The sequence below is a fragment of the Oculina patagonica genome, chromosome 1 (genome assembly GCF_052425735.1).
Source record: "Oculina patagonica isolate OP01 chromosome 1, crgOcupat, whole genome shotgun sequence".
Taxonomy (NCBI): domain Eukaryota; kingdom Metazoa; phylum Cnidaria; class Anthozoa; order Scleractinia; family Oculinidae; genus Oculina; species Oculina patagonica.
In genome coordinates this window covers 13518786-13533637 of record NC_135758.1, presented here as the reverse complement: position 1 = coordinate 13533637, position 14852 = coordinate 13518786, and the positions used below count along the sequence as shown (strand labels likewise).

General features: G+C 38.6%; 1 protein-coding gene across 1 annotated transcript; it reads left to right on the top strand.

Moving 5' to 3' along the window:
* The first annotated feature begins 1043 nt into the window (after positions 1-1043).
* LOC144657589 (uncharacterized) lies at positions 1044-13956 on the top strand. The gene is made up of 15 exons (XM_078517941.1): positions 1044-1228; positions 1620-1767; positions 2134-2220; positions 2391-2464; positions 2622-3320; positions 5072-5126; positions 6271-6307; positions 6911-6996; positions 7333-7500; positions 7812-7908; positions 8212-8336; positions 8729-8863; positions 9756-9882; positions 10008-10091; positions 10758-13956. Exons 2-15 carry the CDS (start codon positions 1748-1750, stop codon positions 10851-10853), a joined length of 1890 nt encoding a protein of 629 aa, XP_078374067.1. The 5' UTR covers positions 1044-1228; positions 1620-1747; the 3' UTR covers positions 10854-13956.
* The last annotated feature ends 896 nt before the right edge of the window (positions 13957-14852 follow it).

The following is a 14852-nucleotide window of genomic DNA, read 5'->3' as shown; positions in this document are numbered from 1 at the left end:
CAAATGATATATGGGCACGGGGCTGTTATGTGCAGGTGCACCCCTGCTCTATCCGTTCGGAGCCATAGGGGACTTCCTCCAAAATGCATAAAATAGGGGCCCTTGTCAAGATTGCTTTACGTGGAGGAAGTTAGCTGGGACGTCGGCATATTTTCAATCCGACTGGTATCCGATTTTTCTGTAGTGCAAATAAAACGTGGATGTTTGCGCGTATGTAAATAAACATGTCGAGTTCAGGATTGAATAGCGTATTGTAGTGTCGGGTCCTTAGCGACGAGAATTGGGTAATGAATGAATATATCAAAACTGTCTTCTCAGACAAAGTCGCTTGGTGCTTGGCAACTGACAATAAAAGTGTCACGATGCGAATCGACAGCTGTCACGAATAAAGAATAGAACAATGGTTATTTGGAGACAATCTACTGTAAAAACAAGAGAAGGAACCTGCATGCTCTGCGCTTACTGCGAGGAAGCTCCACAAAGTAATCGGCAAGCCGGTGTACTCGCGCCCGCCCATCAACAAAAGTTTTGAAATTAATATGGTCAAAATAGTTAGCGTTTTTCTTTACCAGTGAACAGATGACAACTGCTAGCTTTTGGAACGCCCTAAAGAAGGAATAAAACACAGCCCAATTCATTAAACTGTGGCGCTCCGACGGACTCTAAAGGAGAGCTAGTGGGGTAGGGGGCTGTGATGAGTGAAGTGGTTTTTTTAACCCACAAGAGCAAGAGGGCGAATTATTTCGGCTTTATTGCGATTTCATAACGTTTGAGCAAAGATGTCACTAAAAGGGCGGATTTAGTAATGAGTTTTAATTGATGCCCAAACCGTCCACACATTTTCTCGCACTAAAACAAGTTTACGTCAGCGGATACGGAAATAGCGAAATTTAATATATGAAACTACTATTGAAAACGCGAAATGTTACTGGCCCTTTCTGAACTAGATAATTCTTTGTCTTGATCTCTTTATGTTCTGCGCACATCTTCATTGAGGTTCTGTCCGCCCTCAGAAAGGATGACGTAGTGTTTTTATTACCAAAATGCGACCAAGAAAAGCGTGAGTAATAGATTTTATCGCCCTGGGGCTTTTTTCAAATGATTAAGCAATGTTGAGACCAGAAAACGCGGGTTGCTGAGAGTAATAAAAAGGCACGGAAGGATAGACTTTTGTCCAGAATTACAAGTCAAAGGAAACACGGTAAAAATTTAATAAACAGCAACTCAGGTAATGTTTCATTTAGTTAATCGAGTTATTTTCCCCTTATTTATTGCTAAAAGAATTCCCAGTTTAGAACGTACAACATTATGCATGTCTCCTATAGTTCCATTGAATTCAAAATCGACAAAGTCTAGCTTGTATAATCCTTTGTTTTTGTTATTTTACACCGCTGTTAATGTCAAGGTGATGCATCTGAGAAGAGTAGGAAGAGGGGAAAATTATGAAAACATGTTTTTTTGTTTACGACGGCCGATCCCCCCGTGTTCAGGCAGACGTGCAAAATCTATGCACTGCGCATAATATCCCTGGCTGTTGTTTGTAAAGGGAAGACGTTTGATTGGTCTGTTCTTGGCAGCTGGAGATCACTTATTATTTGCTATGATTTGCATATTCGCAGGTTGAGAGGCTAGAGCTATAGATATAGCGCAGCGTAAAGGAAAGCTTGTAGGTTTTCAAGCCAAAACCTTTTCTTCAATCAGCGATGTAGGGCTACAATTCTCTGCTACTAGATCTACGCGTTAGAGGATGCAAGTCGATACACACAGGTAAGAGAATCGAAAGAGGAATTTTAGCAAATTTTCGGAACAAAACAATTACCACAGAGATTGTGTTGATTTTGCGACCGAGCAGCAGTAAATTGTTTTTGGCAAAAAGTCCAATGAAATCGCGGACAAGGGAACAAATTTTCGAGGTTTTTTCTTCCGTGGAAGTATCGTCTCGAGTTTTAATCAACACTGTGTTTCATTTCTTTTTTCGAAGCTGTCCGTCGCGCACAGAAGTGCAAAAGTTTCATTAAAAGCGGCGGAAAGGTTCTCATTGTCATGAAAACACAACAAGCACCTGCTCGATGTTCAGAAGTAAAATTCAATTTAGCGTCATCCTGTTCTCTTTTCCCGTCTTGTATCTTGTAGTTTTTCGCGGACAATTCTCTGCCGAAGCCAATGCGACAATTGCAGAAAAGTGATTCGTTTTCTTGGAGTGCGCTGTCAGGATTGCAGGTTTGTATAGCGTTGAGGATTTAACCAACACTGACTTGCACTGCCGAAAATCTACTGTACATGAATAGTAATGTGTATATACAGAACACGACTTACTTGACAATCTGACTTTGCCATGGTTAAAAAATCTGTGAGCTAACCAAAATTGTTAAATATCTTTTAAATTGAAGGTTGAAATATCACAAAAAATGCTCAAGCCATCTGATGCCGGACTGCGAACTCCGATGCCGCAAAGTTGATGCCGGTAAGGGAAAGACAAAATATAACTTTAAGGTGTAATTAATATTTATTTTACCAACAAATTCCTTTCCTTTGCGTTTATATGAAGGAATAACAAATTGGATTTCGTTGTCTCAATATTGTCTACGTATTTTCCTTACACTTTTTCATGGTGATTGCAGGAAAAACAAGAGCCAAGCGATTTTGGCGGAAGGGGCATAGTGTTCGTGGGAAGTGGTCATTACATCACGCGAATTTGGAACATTTTGCTAGGAAAGGAGCACAACAATCACTTTTGCCTTTAAATGCCACAGGAAAAATCCGGCAAAAGCTTATTAATGGGCTGTACGAGTCATTCTGTTACAGTCCGAGGCACGCGCTCGATTTTCATCCGAATAACTCGGATGAATTCCAAGTAGCAACACCTTTGACAGTCAAAGTCGAGCGACATGCTTCACCGGAAAAGTATTATCCAACTCGTGTCTGCGAAAACCTGACTACTATAGATCGAGACGAACAACTTAACGAAAGACTACTGTCTAGCTCGACTTGGCACAGAGCAAGTTCATGGTCTACCTCAGCTAGTTGTACATATTCATCAGGGTATTCGTCCGCGAATACTTCTTGCCCGTCTTCGGCAAACTCGCATCGCAGTACCTCGCCTACTCCAGACTTTTCTAACATCAAGCTTTTAAGAGCAACTTTAGAACAATACAATGGGGAAGAGAATAGTTATTCAGGAGAAAGTGATCTGGAAATTCTTAACGAAGATGACGACTTAAGGGACGAGTTTGTGGCAGAGCCTTGCGATTTTTTCGCAACCTGGCCGCAAAAGAACAGAGCACGAGATAAAGAGAGGATCAATAAGAGAATATTTTCCGGTGAGTTGTCTGTATTTAATTATTTGTCGTAGTTTTGACATTTTGTAGTTTGCTCAAGGCGAGTGAGAAAGAACGAGTTTTTTAGGCGGAAATTAAATATGGAAAACCTAAAAAGCCGTCACAGTACTGGCAGAAATGTCTTTGATTTCATACATCGCTTATTACTAGTAGTGAAAGCAAATGGCGACAGAATTTAATGTTATTAAATGGCACAAGTGAGTTACGCTGATATTTGTAATATTAAGTTTCTACTGAAGAAGCTTGCTAAGAAAAGAGCAAAGCGTCAGGTATATCATTTTCACCCCAATCAAGCCAGTATGAATATGTATGTAGGCCTACGCTCACACAAGTCAATATTATTGCTGATTTTATTCATTTCATGCTTTGATCGCACTCGATCTTTAATACACACCTGGTCTCTGTTTCTTATCTATTCTTTGGGGGCGAAAAGCGAAAAGCTGACTCATTTATGACCTGACAAACCTAATATCACGTCGTTTCTAGCAATGGTAATTTTTTGGCCACAGCAAGATTTTTGCACAGTCGTGGCTTATTAAAACTGGGGAGCTTTTTATTACGAGGGATTAATTTTCGAAGTTGTTCGTAAAAGAATCGCAAAAATTAAGGTAGTAAAACTCCGCGAAGAATTTATATCCAGATAAAAATGCAAACATTATTAGTTTATCGTTATAACCCAATGTAAATGCGCGTTTGCGATTATCGTTAATGCAGAAAACTTTGATAATGGCATTGAATAAAACTCCTCTCTGTAATGCAGATAATGTAAAACGTTTTAGTAAGAGAAGCGTTTCTTTTAATGCGCGCTCCCCTGCTGCTAAATTAATCGCTGCGTTGTGCGCATTTTTGCATTTTAATATTAGTAAAAAAAAATACTGAAAGCATTAGTGTAATTTATACATGAGCTATTACTGGAACGGGAATTAAACAGCAGAAACCATCACTGTATGTTAGATCTGAGTTAAAAAGTCCCATGTTCTTGGAATGGTGTAAATATGGCCAACTCCTGATAAAATTGCTACCCAAATGAACAGGTGTTAAATCTACTGGGGCCATACTAAAAATCTACTTATGCAGCATGTATCTATTTAGTTTATTTATTTAGTTGGTCTAAGGCGGATGAAACTGAAAAAATAATGGCATTATTCTTATTAGAATAGCGCCAAATTTTAGTGTAGTGTATTTAAGTTCTAATTCTAAAAACGCAAGCAATTTGCTTGATACTTAACCTTTTAATCTGCTAAAAATGTTGCTATTTGGAAACGTTTGCACGCTGCAAAACAACGGATCATGCTATTTGTTTTAGAGTTCGTGACTGGAGCATAAACATGTGCGTAGGGATACGCAAGCGTCGATAAATTTCAGGATATTTTTAGCTTTGTGAAACGTAAATCATTTAGGACTAATGTTATGCTTCTAAGCTCTAATTTGGCGAGTTTACGCAGCTTGATGTCAAATCTTCTGTCTGTTTTTACATATACGACAGTCTGACAGCAATTAGCATTGACGCATAGCAAGGCAAATAATGAGAAGATAACCGATGCTATCTTCGTCCCTTGCAAAATTTCCACCACTTGCAATGATTGATTTGAGACAAATATCACAAAAATCGCGCTATTTGCTGCAGGCTAGTGAAGCCATTGTAATAACTGTTCCTCAGTAATTTATTAATACATGCCCGTGTTGCCCGTTTAAATATGCTCTCATTCATGCGTAAATCAATCTTTTTTCAGCTGATGATTTTCATACATCAAGGTATCACGAGCCCCTGCCCACAGTAAATAACAGGTAAGAGCAGACTACTTCACCCGAGCACGTACAACTTTTTATTGCTAAAAAGTCATTAAAAAAGAAAAAAAAATGTCATCAGGCCACGTGGGTTTAGTTTGAAAATCGAAAATCGAGAATGACTTTCCTTACAAGACTAAAAAAAGAAGAAAGCTTTGAAAGAATATGTTTATTTATTATTCACACAATGACTGAGAAAAACACTTTTAGCAAATAAAGATTTTTTCCAAGAAATAAATCTCTCATTTTTTTTCTTTCAATCCACTAGAGTCCAAGTTTTCGCTAGCTTTCGTTGCTATCAACAGACCGTAAATATTGATTAGCAGTCGGAGTCTGTTCGAAAAATTAAAGGAAATCGACGTTTCGCCTCCGCATTCATTCTATTTTTAGCTTGCATAAATTTAACCCTTTCTTAAATTATACCGGATGTTCACTGAACGTCAAATTTTGAAAACTTAGTACACCGGAACTCTTCAAGTTAGTGTTGCGAAATCGAAGATGGTGCTTGCTACAGGAAGTGGCAATGTACATGTGCATTGGGTTAAGGGGGGACTTCGGGTGAAAGATGATACTACATGTCGACGACTGAATCATGGCTCGGCGATTTCGTTTTCGTGTAAAATCTGGGTGTAATTCAAGTTTTGCCTTAAAATGCCAGTTGATTACGAAGAGGTACAGGAGTCGGAGGCAATTACATTTAGACTCTTATTGGTTTATTTCATTGTTTTAGTTTTTGTAGACCAATTAGCTGCACCGGAACCATTAGATTTCTATTTTTAGCAATATTCTTGCCCTGTAGTAATATAATAGCGACATAATAACTGGAACGTCGTTAGTAGCTTGGAGGCAGTGACATTAAATTGTTTTTATTACTGTATTTTTTGTAGACTATTAATTAGCTAGAGTGGAACCAAATTTCTTTTTTTGTAGTATATTCATTGTTTTACATTGTTGTCCCGGGGTTACAAAATAGAAAGAAAAGGGTTTTTTATTAGAAGCTCACTTTTTAATCGTTTGTGTGAAATTTTACGAGTTCACTTTCTCGATAACATACATATTGCCCAAATGTTAAAATTTGTTTCAAGCTCGCTATAACCACCATGCACGTATAACTAAAATTCTTGATCTTGCATCTGCGTTTCAGCTTAAGAGGAGAAAAACAGGATGAAGATGACATTAAGGTAGGCATGTGTTCATGTAACGTTAAGCAGTTTTCTACGACTTCTCATCTCAATCATGGAACACTTTATCTTGCACGCGATTGGTTAAAACACTTTGTGTGACACAGTACCCAGGTCTACCTGGTTGCAAAATTGCCTCTGGTTTGTTACCTAAACGCTTTTTCCATGTAAAAAGCAATCAATCATTGTCAAAAACAAGAAGACTGAGAACTTGTGATTATTTCGAAGATTATAAAAACACTGATTTTGGGAACTATGAAAATGTTTGCGCTCTTCCTTGACATAGGTTATGAAAGCAAGACGGTTTTCACAGCCCTTAAAGACATAAAAGTTCTATGCCATTTGTATTCAAACAAGTCGACAACCGAATCTCGATCCATTTTACTTTAACGTGAATTCTTGTTTCAAGCTCAAAGCAAATTAACTTTTTGGAGGGAGTATTTTAAAACAGATGGCGGGAAATTCAGTATAGACTGGACTGGACATTTTCACCGAATATTTTATTTTTTAGGAGAAGCTGTAGATCGTTTTTAGTTAATCTGTAAACCTCATTTGGTTTCTCCTATATTGCTTGTACTATAAAATCATTCCAATCCTTTTTAGAAATCACTTCGAGAATGGAGCATCCCTTACTCAGACTTGCAGTTTGGAGAAATTGTTGGCGTCAGCCCTAAGGGATACGTTTACAAGTAAGTACAAGCCATATAGTGCTGTCACTTCCGAATCTTTTTAGTTGAATAACGGAGATTTATTGTAATAAAATGATTATCGTGTTCAACTCGAGATGCTAAACTGAAGATTTCGTCGTATTGTTCATGAATAAATTGAAAACGCTATTAAAAGCTACAAAACCCTCTCAAACATGTCCAATTATGTGAGTACACAATAAAAGTTACTGGTTTGGGATGGGTCGGCAACGAGTTAACAGGGGTGGAAAGGGGGGAAAATGAGTGAATATAGAAGTGTCTGCTTGTGTTATAGTTTTTACTTCTAAAATCATTATTATAACCCGGCGTTTTTTTTAGGGGGAGGTGGCATGGTGACATAATGATTCACACTCGGCAAAGATCAACAAGAGAGGACGTCGAGGAATTTCTAAAGGAAGTGTCAGTGTTGAGTATGATTCGACATGAAAACGTTGTGCTCTTCATGGGGGCGTGTCTTGAGCCACCTAACCTTGCTGTAATTACCAGGTAAACACCCTGTATTTGCTAGTTTCTCAGCCATGTATCTGTTTGAGGTATCATCCCTGTTCTATATGTAAGCTTAAAGTCTAGAAAATCCTAATACGGTCGACATTCCGTCTGGAGGTACCGACTGCACCCGCAATTTTCACTGGGAATGTTGCTAAGTACCACTGATGACGTGTCTTTGTGGCAACGAAATCTTTACCCCTCTAGAACATTGATTTAATAAAATTAGCCCTGCATAAATTATGCTGTAGTTCCTTTCCACGTGATACTGATAATCCTGGTGAAAACTTGCTTTCTTCTCTTTCTTTCAGCGTTAGAAGAGGTCTGTCACTGTACAACCATCTCCATGTACGTCAGGACTTGTTTTCATTGCAGTCGAAGATTTCCATAGCAAAACAAATCGCACAGGTAGGTGGCCATTACCAAGAACCCTCAATGCCCAGTGTACTGTCAGAAACTCACAGAACTAAGATAAGAATGAATGCATAGCCGGATTATTCAGAAAAATTACCATTTCACGGGATAAAAGGAAAAGTTTTCAGGTCTGCATGAAGAAGTTCGTTTTTTATCGTTTTTACACGTGGACAAACATTCACAGTTGGAAATTTTAATGCTCTCGCTGCTGAGATTTTCACAATGCACAATAATACCTTCTCACAAGCAAGCAAGTATCGTTTCTCCGTGTCTTACTCCTTGTTTTCATTTCTTTAGGGTATGAGCTACCTTCATGCCAAAGGTATTGTTCTCCCGGCCTTAACCACTATGAACGTGTTCCTCGAGTCCAAGGTCAAACTTTGCGTCTCAGGCTACTGCAATAGGACAACCCGAGTTGAAAGGTAAAAGGAAACGTTGACTTTTACTATAAATAGAGTGTGTTGCTATAGTCACACGATTTTTTATTTGCATTTTACGATAAGTCACGTGGTACATATATAGGACGCGCGGTAGCCTAAGGGCTAGTGCGTTGTACTCCCGATTGCCGGAGAGGTCCGGGTGCAAGTCATGGCCGGGGTCATTGTGTCGTGTTCTTGGGCGTGATACGTTACTCTCACAGTGCCTCTCTGTACCCAATAGTATGAATGGGTGCTGAAAAAAAAAATGCTGGAAAAGGGCTATCTGCGATAGACTAGCATCCCATCCAGGGAGAGTAGCAATATACCTAGTCGCTTCAAGCAAGAACTTCTTCCACGAAAACACGTGACCAACTAATAGAGAATTTTTGTTTCAGGGAGGGGTACGCCAGTATACCTCAGGGACACCTGACCTATCTCGCGCCAGAGCTTATGCGCACGCTCACAAGAAAAGGATGTGTTTTATCACCCGAGGAGAGGAACACTGAACACTCAAACGTATACGCCTACAGGTGAGTATACCACAATGCAAAGAGGGCTTGGGAAGAGTCACGTGCTCTATGAAGTATTCAAGGGCATAAAATGGCAGTCTTAGTCGTAATTTAATTGACCGATCAAACCTGTCCTGAGAAAAATATGTGCAATTTTCTATCTTTGCTACACCTGGAAAGGTTTTAGTACATTGTCATGTAATATATCAAACACGAGCGACAGTTTTTCATCGGGATATCCAAACATCGAGAAGACAGTTGAAAATATCAGGGTCGTAACCAGGTATATGGCATCAGGGATCACAGCCTCGGGATCAGGGATCACAGCCTCGGGATCGGGATCCCGGGTCACGAATCAAAACATGTCATGAGATCCGGATCGACTAATCACATGGGATCGGAATGGAATCAGGGATCAAATGTTGCCACATTTTGGGGGTCAGGAATCAAAATTTAGAGCTGAAATTTGGGATCAGCAATGAAAAAATATACCTGGTTACGACCCTGAAACATGACACGCAGCAGAGTATTTTTGACGAAATTCGAGGTGTTTGGATAGCCGATAAAACACTGCAAGTTTCAAGTGTTTGATATATCTTCCTAATCGAAACAAATCCTACGGAGGAAATGGAGAAATGAAATCGTAAAAAATATGCTAATTTACCGGGTATTCAAACCTCCTTCATGGTTATGATTTTCTTTGTTTTAACTTGATGAATTATTAAAGAGTTTGAGAAGTCCTAATCACAACGTGTGACGACCGAAATAACGCCTGCGAAGATTATTTACTAAGTTTTACGTGGTTTAGACTTTATTTTGGGATATGTAAAAAGCAGATGCGGTGTTTCCCCCAGTAAGCACACCACTATTGTCAGGGCTACCGGTAATGTTTAATGATGTCAATTTTTTGCAGCACAATCCTGTACGAGATTTTCACTGGAAAGTGGCCTTTAAACTTTCCCACGCATACTGTCATATGGATGATTGGCAAAGGACAACAAGCGTGTGTAACACATATCCAGTGTCCAGAAACTTTAAAGGTACGTTCAGTCATGGGCTTCACAGCAGTGTCTTTTAAAATATTCAATTTAATTAACTGTTTGTTTTTACGTGGTAAAACGATAAAAAGAGTGCGTCATAAACAAAACATTCTGTTCATCATCAGGTACTTATTAAAGATTGTTGGAGTGACGTACCACAAACCCGCCCGGGATTCAGTCGGATCGCTGAGTTTCTTCAGCAACAAAACGTGAGTACAGTGGACTAATCATATTCTAACTAGCCTGAACAACCTCTTTAAATTTAAAATCCAGCTCACCAAAAGTAGATAAAAATCTAAACTCAATCGTGACTTGCTGAGGTGCGTTTTCCCGCGTTGGGCACCTGTTGCATGGCGGATGTTTTCGTTGCAATCTGATTGGTCCATTGACTTATCTGCGCTGTTTTTGATTGGTCAGATTTTTAAATCTGACCAATCTCGTAAAACCAAAGTCTTTGGTTTTACGACGATCAGAAGAAGGCCACTTCACCGCTTAAAAAATAACAAAAAAATGGTTTCTATTGTTGTACTAAAAGACTGACCAAATTACTCTCAAAAAGTCGTTAGAACTTTTCCTTGAATTGCTTAGTGTGTTATGGAAATAATCAGTATTAGACAAGCAAGAGTCCAGAAAAATTTCTAACGTCTAGCTGTCACGTGCACTGCACAGAAACTTCGTACGCAAAGTAGGCTGGGTTATAATTTGAAATATTGACTCCGTTCATTGCTAGGAATTAAACTGTAAGTCAAAAACGGGACACACAGAATTATAGAAGATCACGCGATCTAGAAGACGCCATTGTTGCACTAAAACAGAATCCCAGCACAGGTCGAGATACTTTTTTTTTAACTTTTTGCTTTATTGTTATCTTTCAGGTCCCTCCAGAAGCTGCTCGCAGGAGAATCAGTTTCTCAGAGCCCGAAAAAATGAATTTTGTTGGACGCAAGATGACTACACTGTCTATCAAGTAAAAAATGCACTGTCAGCAAAATAACAACAACAGCAACAGCAAAACCGCAACCAATTCATTCAACCCATACCTAGGAATAACAGATTAGTTATTCTTATTTTCAGTTTTTGTCTTTACAATAAGGCATTTACAGAAGAATGTCCGAACAAACAAATAACTGCCCGAGATACGAAGCTTCGACTGCTTTTATGAAGCTTTGAGGACAATTAGGTTTATTGTTTTTGGAATCCTCCAATATACATTTTTGTTGCCATCATTTTCCAACAAGAGTGGTCATAGCAATTTTCCAAGACCTTAGCTCCAACGTGACACGTTCAGTTTCCATTCCTTGATTGGCCGACTATAATTATCGATAAATTTTAGTGGCTCAGAGCACGTGGAAGGCAAATGACACGCACAAGTTATTTACTGTTCTACCTTGACCAGTTTTGACCTATAGCCAGACAGAAAAATAATTTATGGATTTCAGTACTTTATATCGTGGATTGAAAACTTTTTCAACCTGCCTTGTTTTTTTTAAAAAAATCTTCATATAACTCTCCATTTTTCAAAACTAACTTTTCCTTTTTGGCTGCATTTAATAAAAAAGACAATACATAAGGTTGCTTGTAAATTTAAGTTTAAAGTAAGCTTTGCCCAATAGATAGCTTTATAGTGCTAGCTTTGTTAATAGCGACAGCTTTTCCATTTGATATAAAATAGCTGCATCTGACCGTGTGCTTTCATTCCAGGCACAGAACAGTGATTTGTGATTTGTACGCAATATTTTTTTACTTGCATTGGGGTATTTTAGTAAAAAAATCTAATAATTACAAATGGCCTATTTAGAAGGTGTATACAATCGATCAAGCTTTTTCCAATAGAAGTTTTCTTTTCCAGATAAATAAGTTGAATTTATAGACTTCATTTCATATTTGCCTTTAGCAGTGCTTTGCTTTAATTGCTACGACTTTGTACATTTCTAAAAAAATTGTATTCTATTTAGCTTTTCATGATGTCCGCGAGCGACCAATATGCAAAATCGCACTATCGGGCATGATCTTAACTCGGAAAAGCAAAACAAACAAAAAACACATTAGCAACCCTCTAGGTCACGATCACTATGAGCTGGAATGGAATAGCTAGAAAAAAGGGTATATCAGCAATTAACTCGATCATTCAACAAAACTGTTGTTTTACATTAAAGAGTTTTGCTAGCTGAACCGCGAATGTTTAGCTGCAAACTTCATCAGACACTTCGACCCTGAGGTATACTGCATGATAGTTAGAAAGGGGTAACTTTAAATTTGATTGAAGGGTTGAACTTATAACGTTAGAAAGTCGTAAAAATCGTCATAAAAGGCAATCACTCAATGCAAGGCGTTGTTACCTTGGTTACGTCATTCCACTGAAGGAAGTGACGTAAGACTCCAACGAGACTCAAGTTTAAAAGCGACGGGGTTGTGCGAATAATAATTTTGGTCTACGAAATTAACGATTTCGTTATTTTGGGGGTTATAAATGTTCGCCCGTACTATTTTATTGGCGAGGCAAGTTCCAAGAGAAAATAAGGTATGAGGTGTTTGGGGATTGAAAAAGTTAACCTATTTTATTTTTTTGGTTTATATTTATTATAGGAGCATATTTTTGGGGTGTGAGGTTATATATATTTTTTGAATTAGTGGCCTTCTTTCGCACATCTGCGTCTCTTTTTTCCTTGCGTACTTTAACGGGCGTCCGACCGAGCACTCGAAAGACTGACGATTCATTTTTAAGGACGAGAAGTACAGAGGCATGAATGTTTCTTTTATTTGATCGATAGTGCTGGATGCTTGTAAAGACTTCTCTGTCATGCGGGCAATGAGAGAGAAGTTGATCTACAAAGAAACAAACAAAGAAATAATACCAGATTGGTATCTAATACGTGGAAAATATTTCTCCATAGCTTCTTTCTCTTAGGACACTTTCTACTTGTGTTGGAATTATCAGGGGTGAGACTCCACTATTTAAAAAGTGACGGAGATTTTCCTTTAATTACGTTGATGTGACGTTTTGTGGCTTTGGTACCTCTGAGATAGAGCGGTTTTCACTTGAGCGTCGAAAGTCCTTTTGCATTGGTTTTGCATTACTACGCTTAGTGATTGGTTTAAAATCTCGCGCCACTTTCTCAGCCAATCAGAACACGCTCGTTTTTCCGCGCTTTGTGCCTGCGACATGAATGGCCGTTTTTATGCTAGAGACGTTAAAGCTGTCTTGGACGTTAAAGCTGTCTCGAGACGACATTAACGTCTAGTATAAAAACGGTAAATAAGACAGACGCCTTTAACGTCTGATGGCTTTAACGTCTTTTCGTAAGAGCGTCTGAACGACGCTCTTATCGGACAGCTTTAACGTCTCAGACGTTAAAGCCGTCTAGTATAAAAACGGGACGTCGTTAACTAATATAAAAACAGTAAATAAGACAAAAGCCTTTAACGTCTGATGGCTCTACGTCTTCGTGTCCAGTGTCCTCCGAGTGTCGAACCCAGTCTTTTTTAAAAAAAATGTCTTAATTTTTTTTCTACTAAATGCGTCCCGTTTTTATACCAGACGCCTTTAACGTCTTAGACGTTAAAGTCGTCTAGACGACATTATCGTCTCTAGCATAAAAACAGCCAATTTGCTTCGAGGTTTGATTGGTTTACTGGATTGTCTGTGTCCTTTGCGATTGGTCAAACCAACTTTGCTTTTGGTTTTACGACCCTCAATTGAAAACTACTCTAAGGGAAGAACAATTCAAGTTTAGTCATGTTCATTGTATCCACCTCATCAGAATCGCGTTTTATCGTGACTCTTTCTAACATCTCCGTCACTGAAATGTCCCAGGGTTGTATCATTTATACTGATAAACTAGCTAAAAGACTAGAAGGGATCCATTGATCTTTTAGAAAAGGGTGCTACATTGATGTTTACTATGTAAACTTTGACGAAAAAAAAATTTTGTTATCGTATGTTTTCAGATTTTTATTTGATCACAGACATTTGCTACTTGCATGAAAAAAAGTCTGTTATGATGTGTAACTTTTTCGTTAACAGGAACTGTATTGTATAAAGAAAACATGCTGAATAAATAGCTTATAACGACATCTTGTGTGGTTTTACTTGACTAACTAAAGTTCTCTCGCGATTCTGGAAGTCACCTTCCCAAATCACTGAATTTGTTATATTAATCCTTGCGTTATTTCGAGCTTCAGAGTTCGAACTTGGTATGCGTTTTTTAAAAGTCTCGAAGACATTTCGGGCATAAAAAGCTATACCTTTTTTCGATTTCTTTACCAAAAAAACCCAGTTTTTGTTAATTTAAAAGTAAGTAATTAAATCAACAAATATTTTGTTCACGAAACATGAAGGGCTTGTTTTCAGTCTAAAGCGAAACAACTATTTGATAGACTGATTGAAGTTAGAAAACAACTCTTGTGTCCGAAGCGGCTTTGGGAAGATTGAGAAACGGACGCCACTGAGCTCGCCATTATATTTTCGACTTTTCGTAATATTGTTCTTGACAACTGAGACGGTACTTTCCTTGAAAAGGCTTCCCTTCATCCAGAATGCATAATGAAAAATCTTTGGAAAAGCCTGACCTTTGCTTGAAATTAATTTTGTCGTATCCTTTTATCAACCATCGTGGCTTATAAATAAGTTTGGGTCCATATATATGCGTCTTCGGTTAGTTTTTTGAATCGTGAACGATTATAAATGTCCCAGGCAACTACAAGGCTACTTCGTATTAAGATCTGACCTCCGTGAGACTTACTAAGAGAAAAGTCTTTTAAGCCCCCCCCCCCCACTTCAAGTCACTAGTCAGCCCCCCCACTTGGAAAATTGCTCCGCCGTCCCTGCCGTGGCAAGGTCTTGAGAGACATCAGAAAACTTCATCTCCCTAGAACTAAGGCCCCGTCCACACTGACCCGGGTAAATTTAAAAACGGAGAAATTTGCAAACGCCACGCAAAATGTTTTCCGTCCACATTAACCCGGGTATA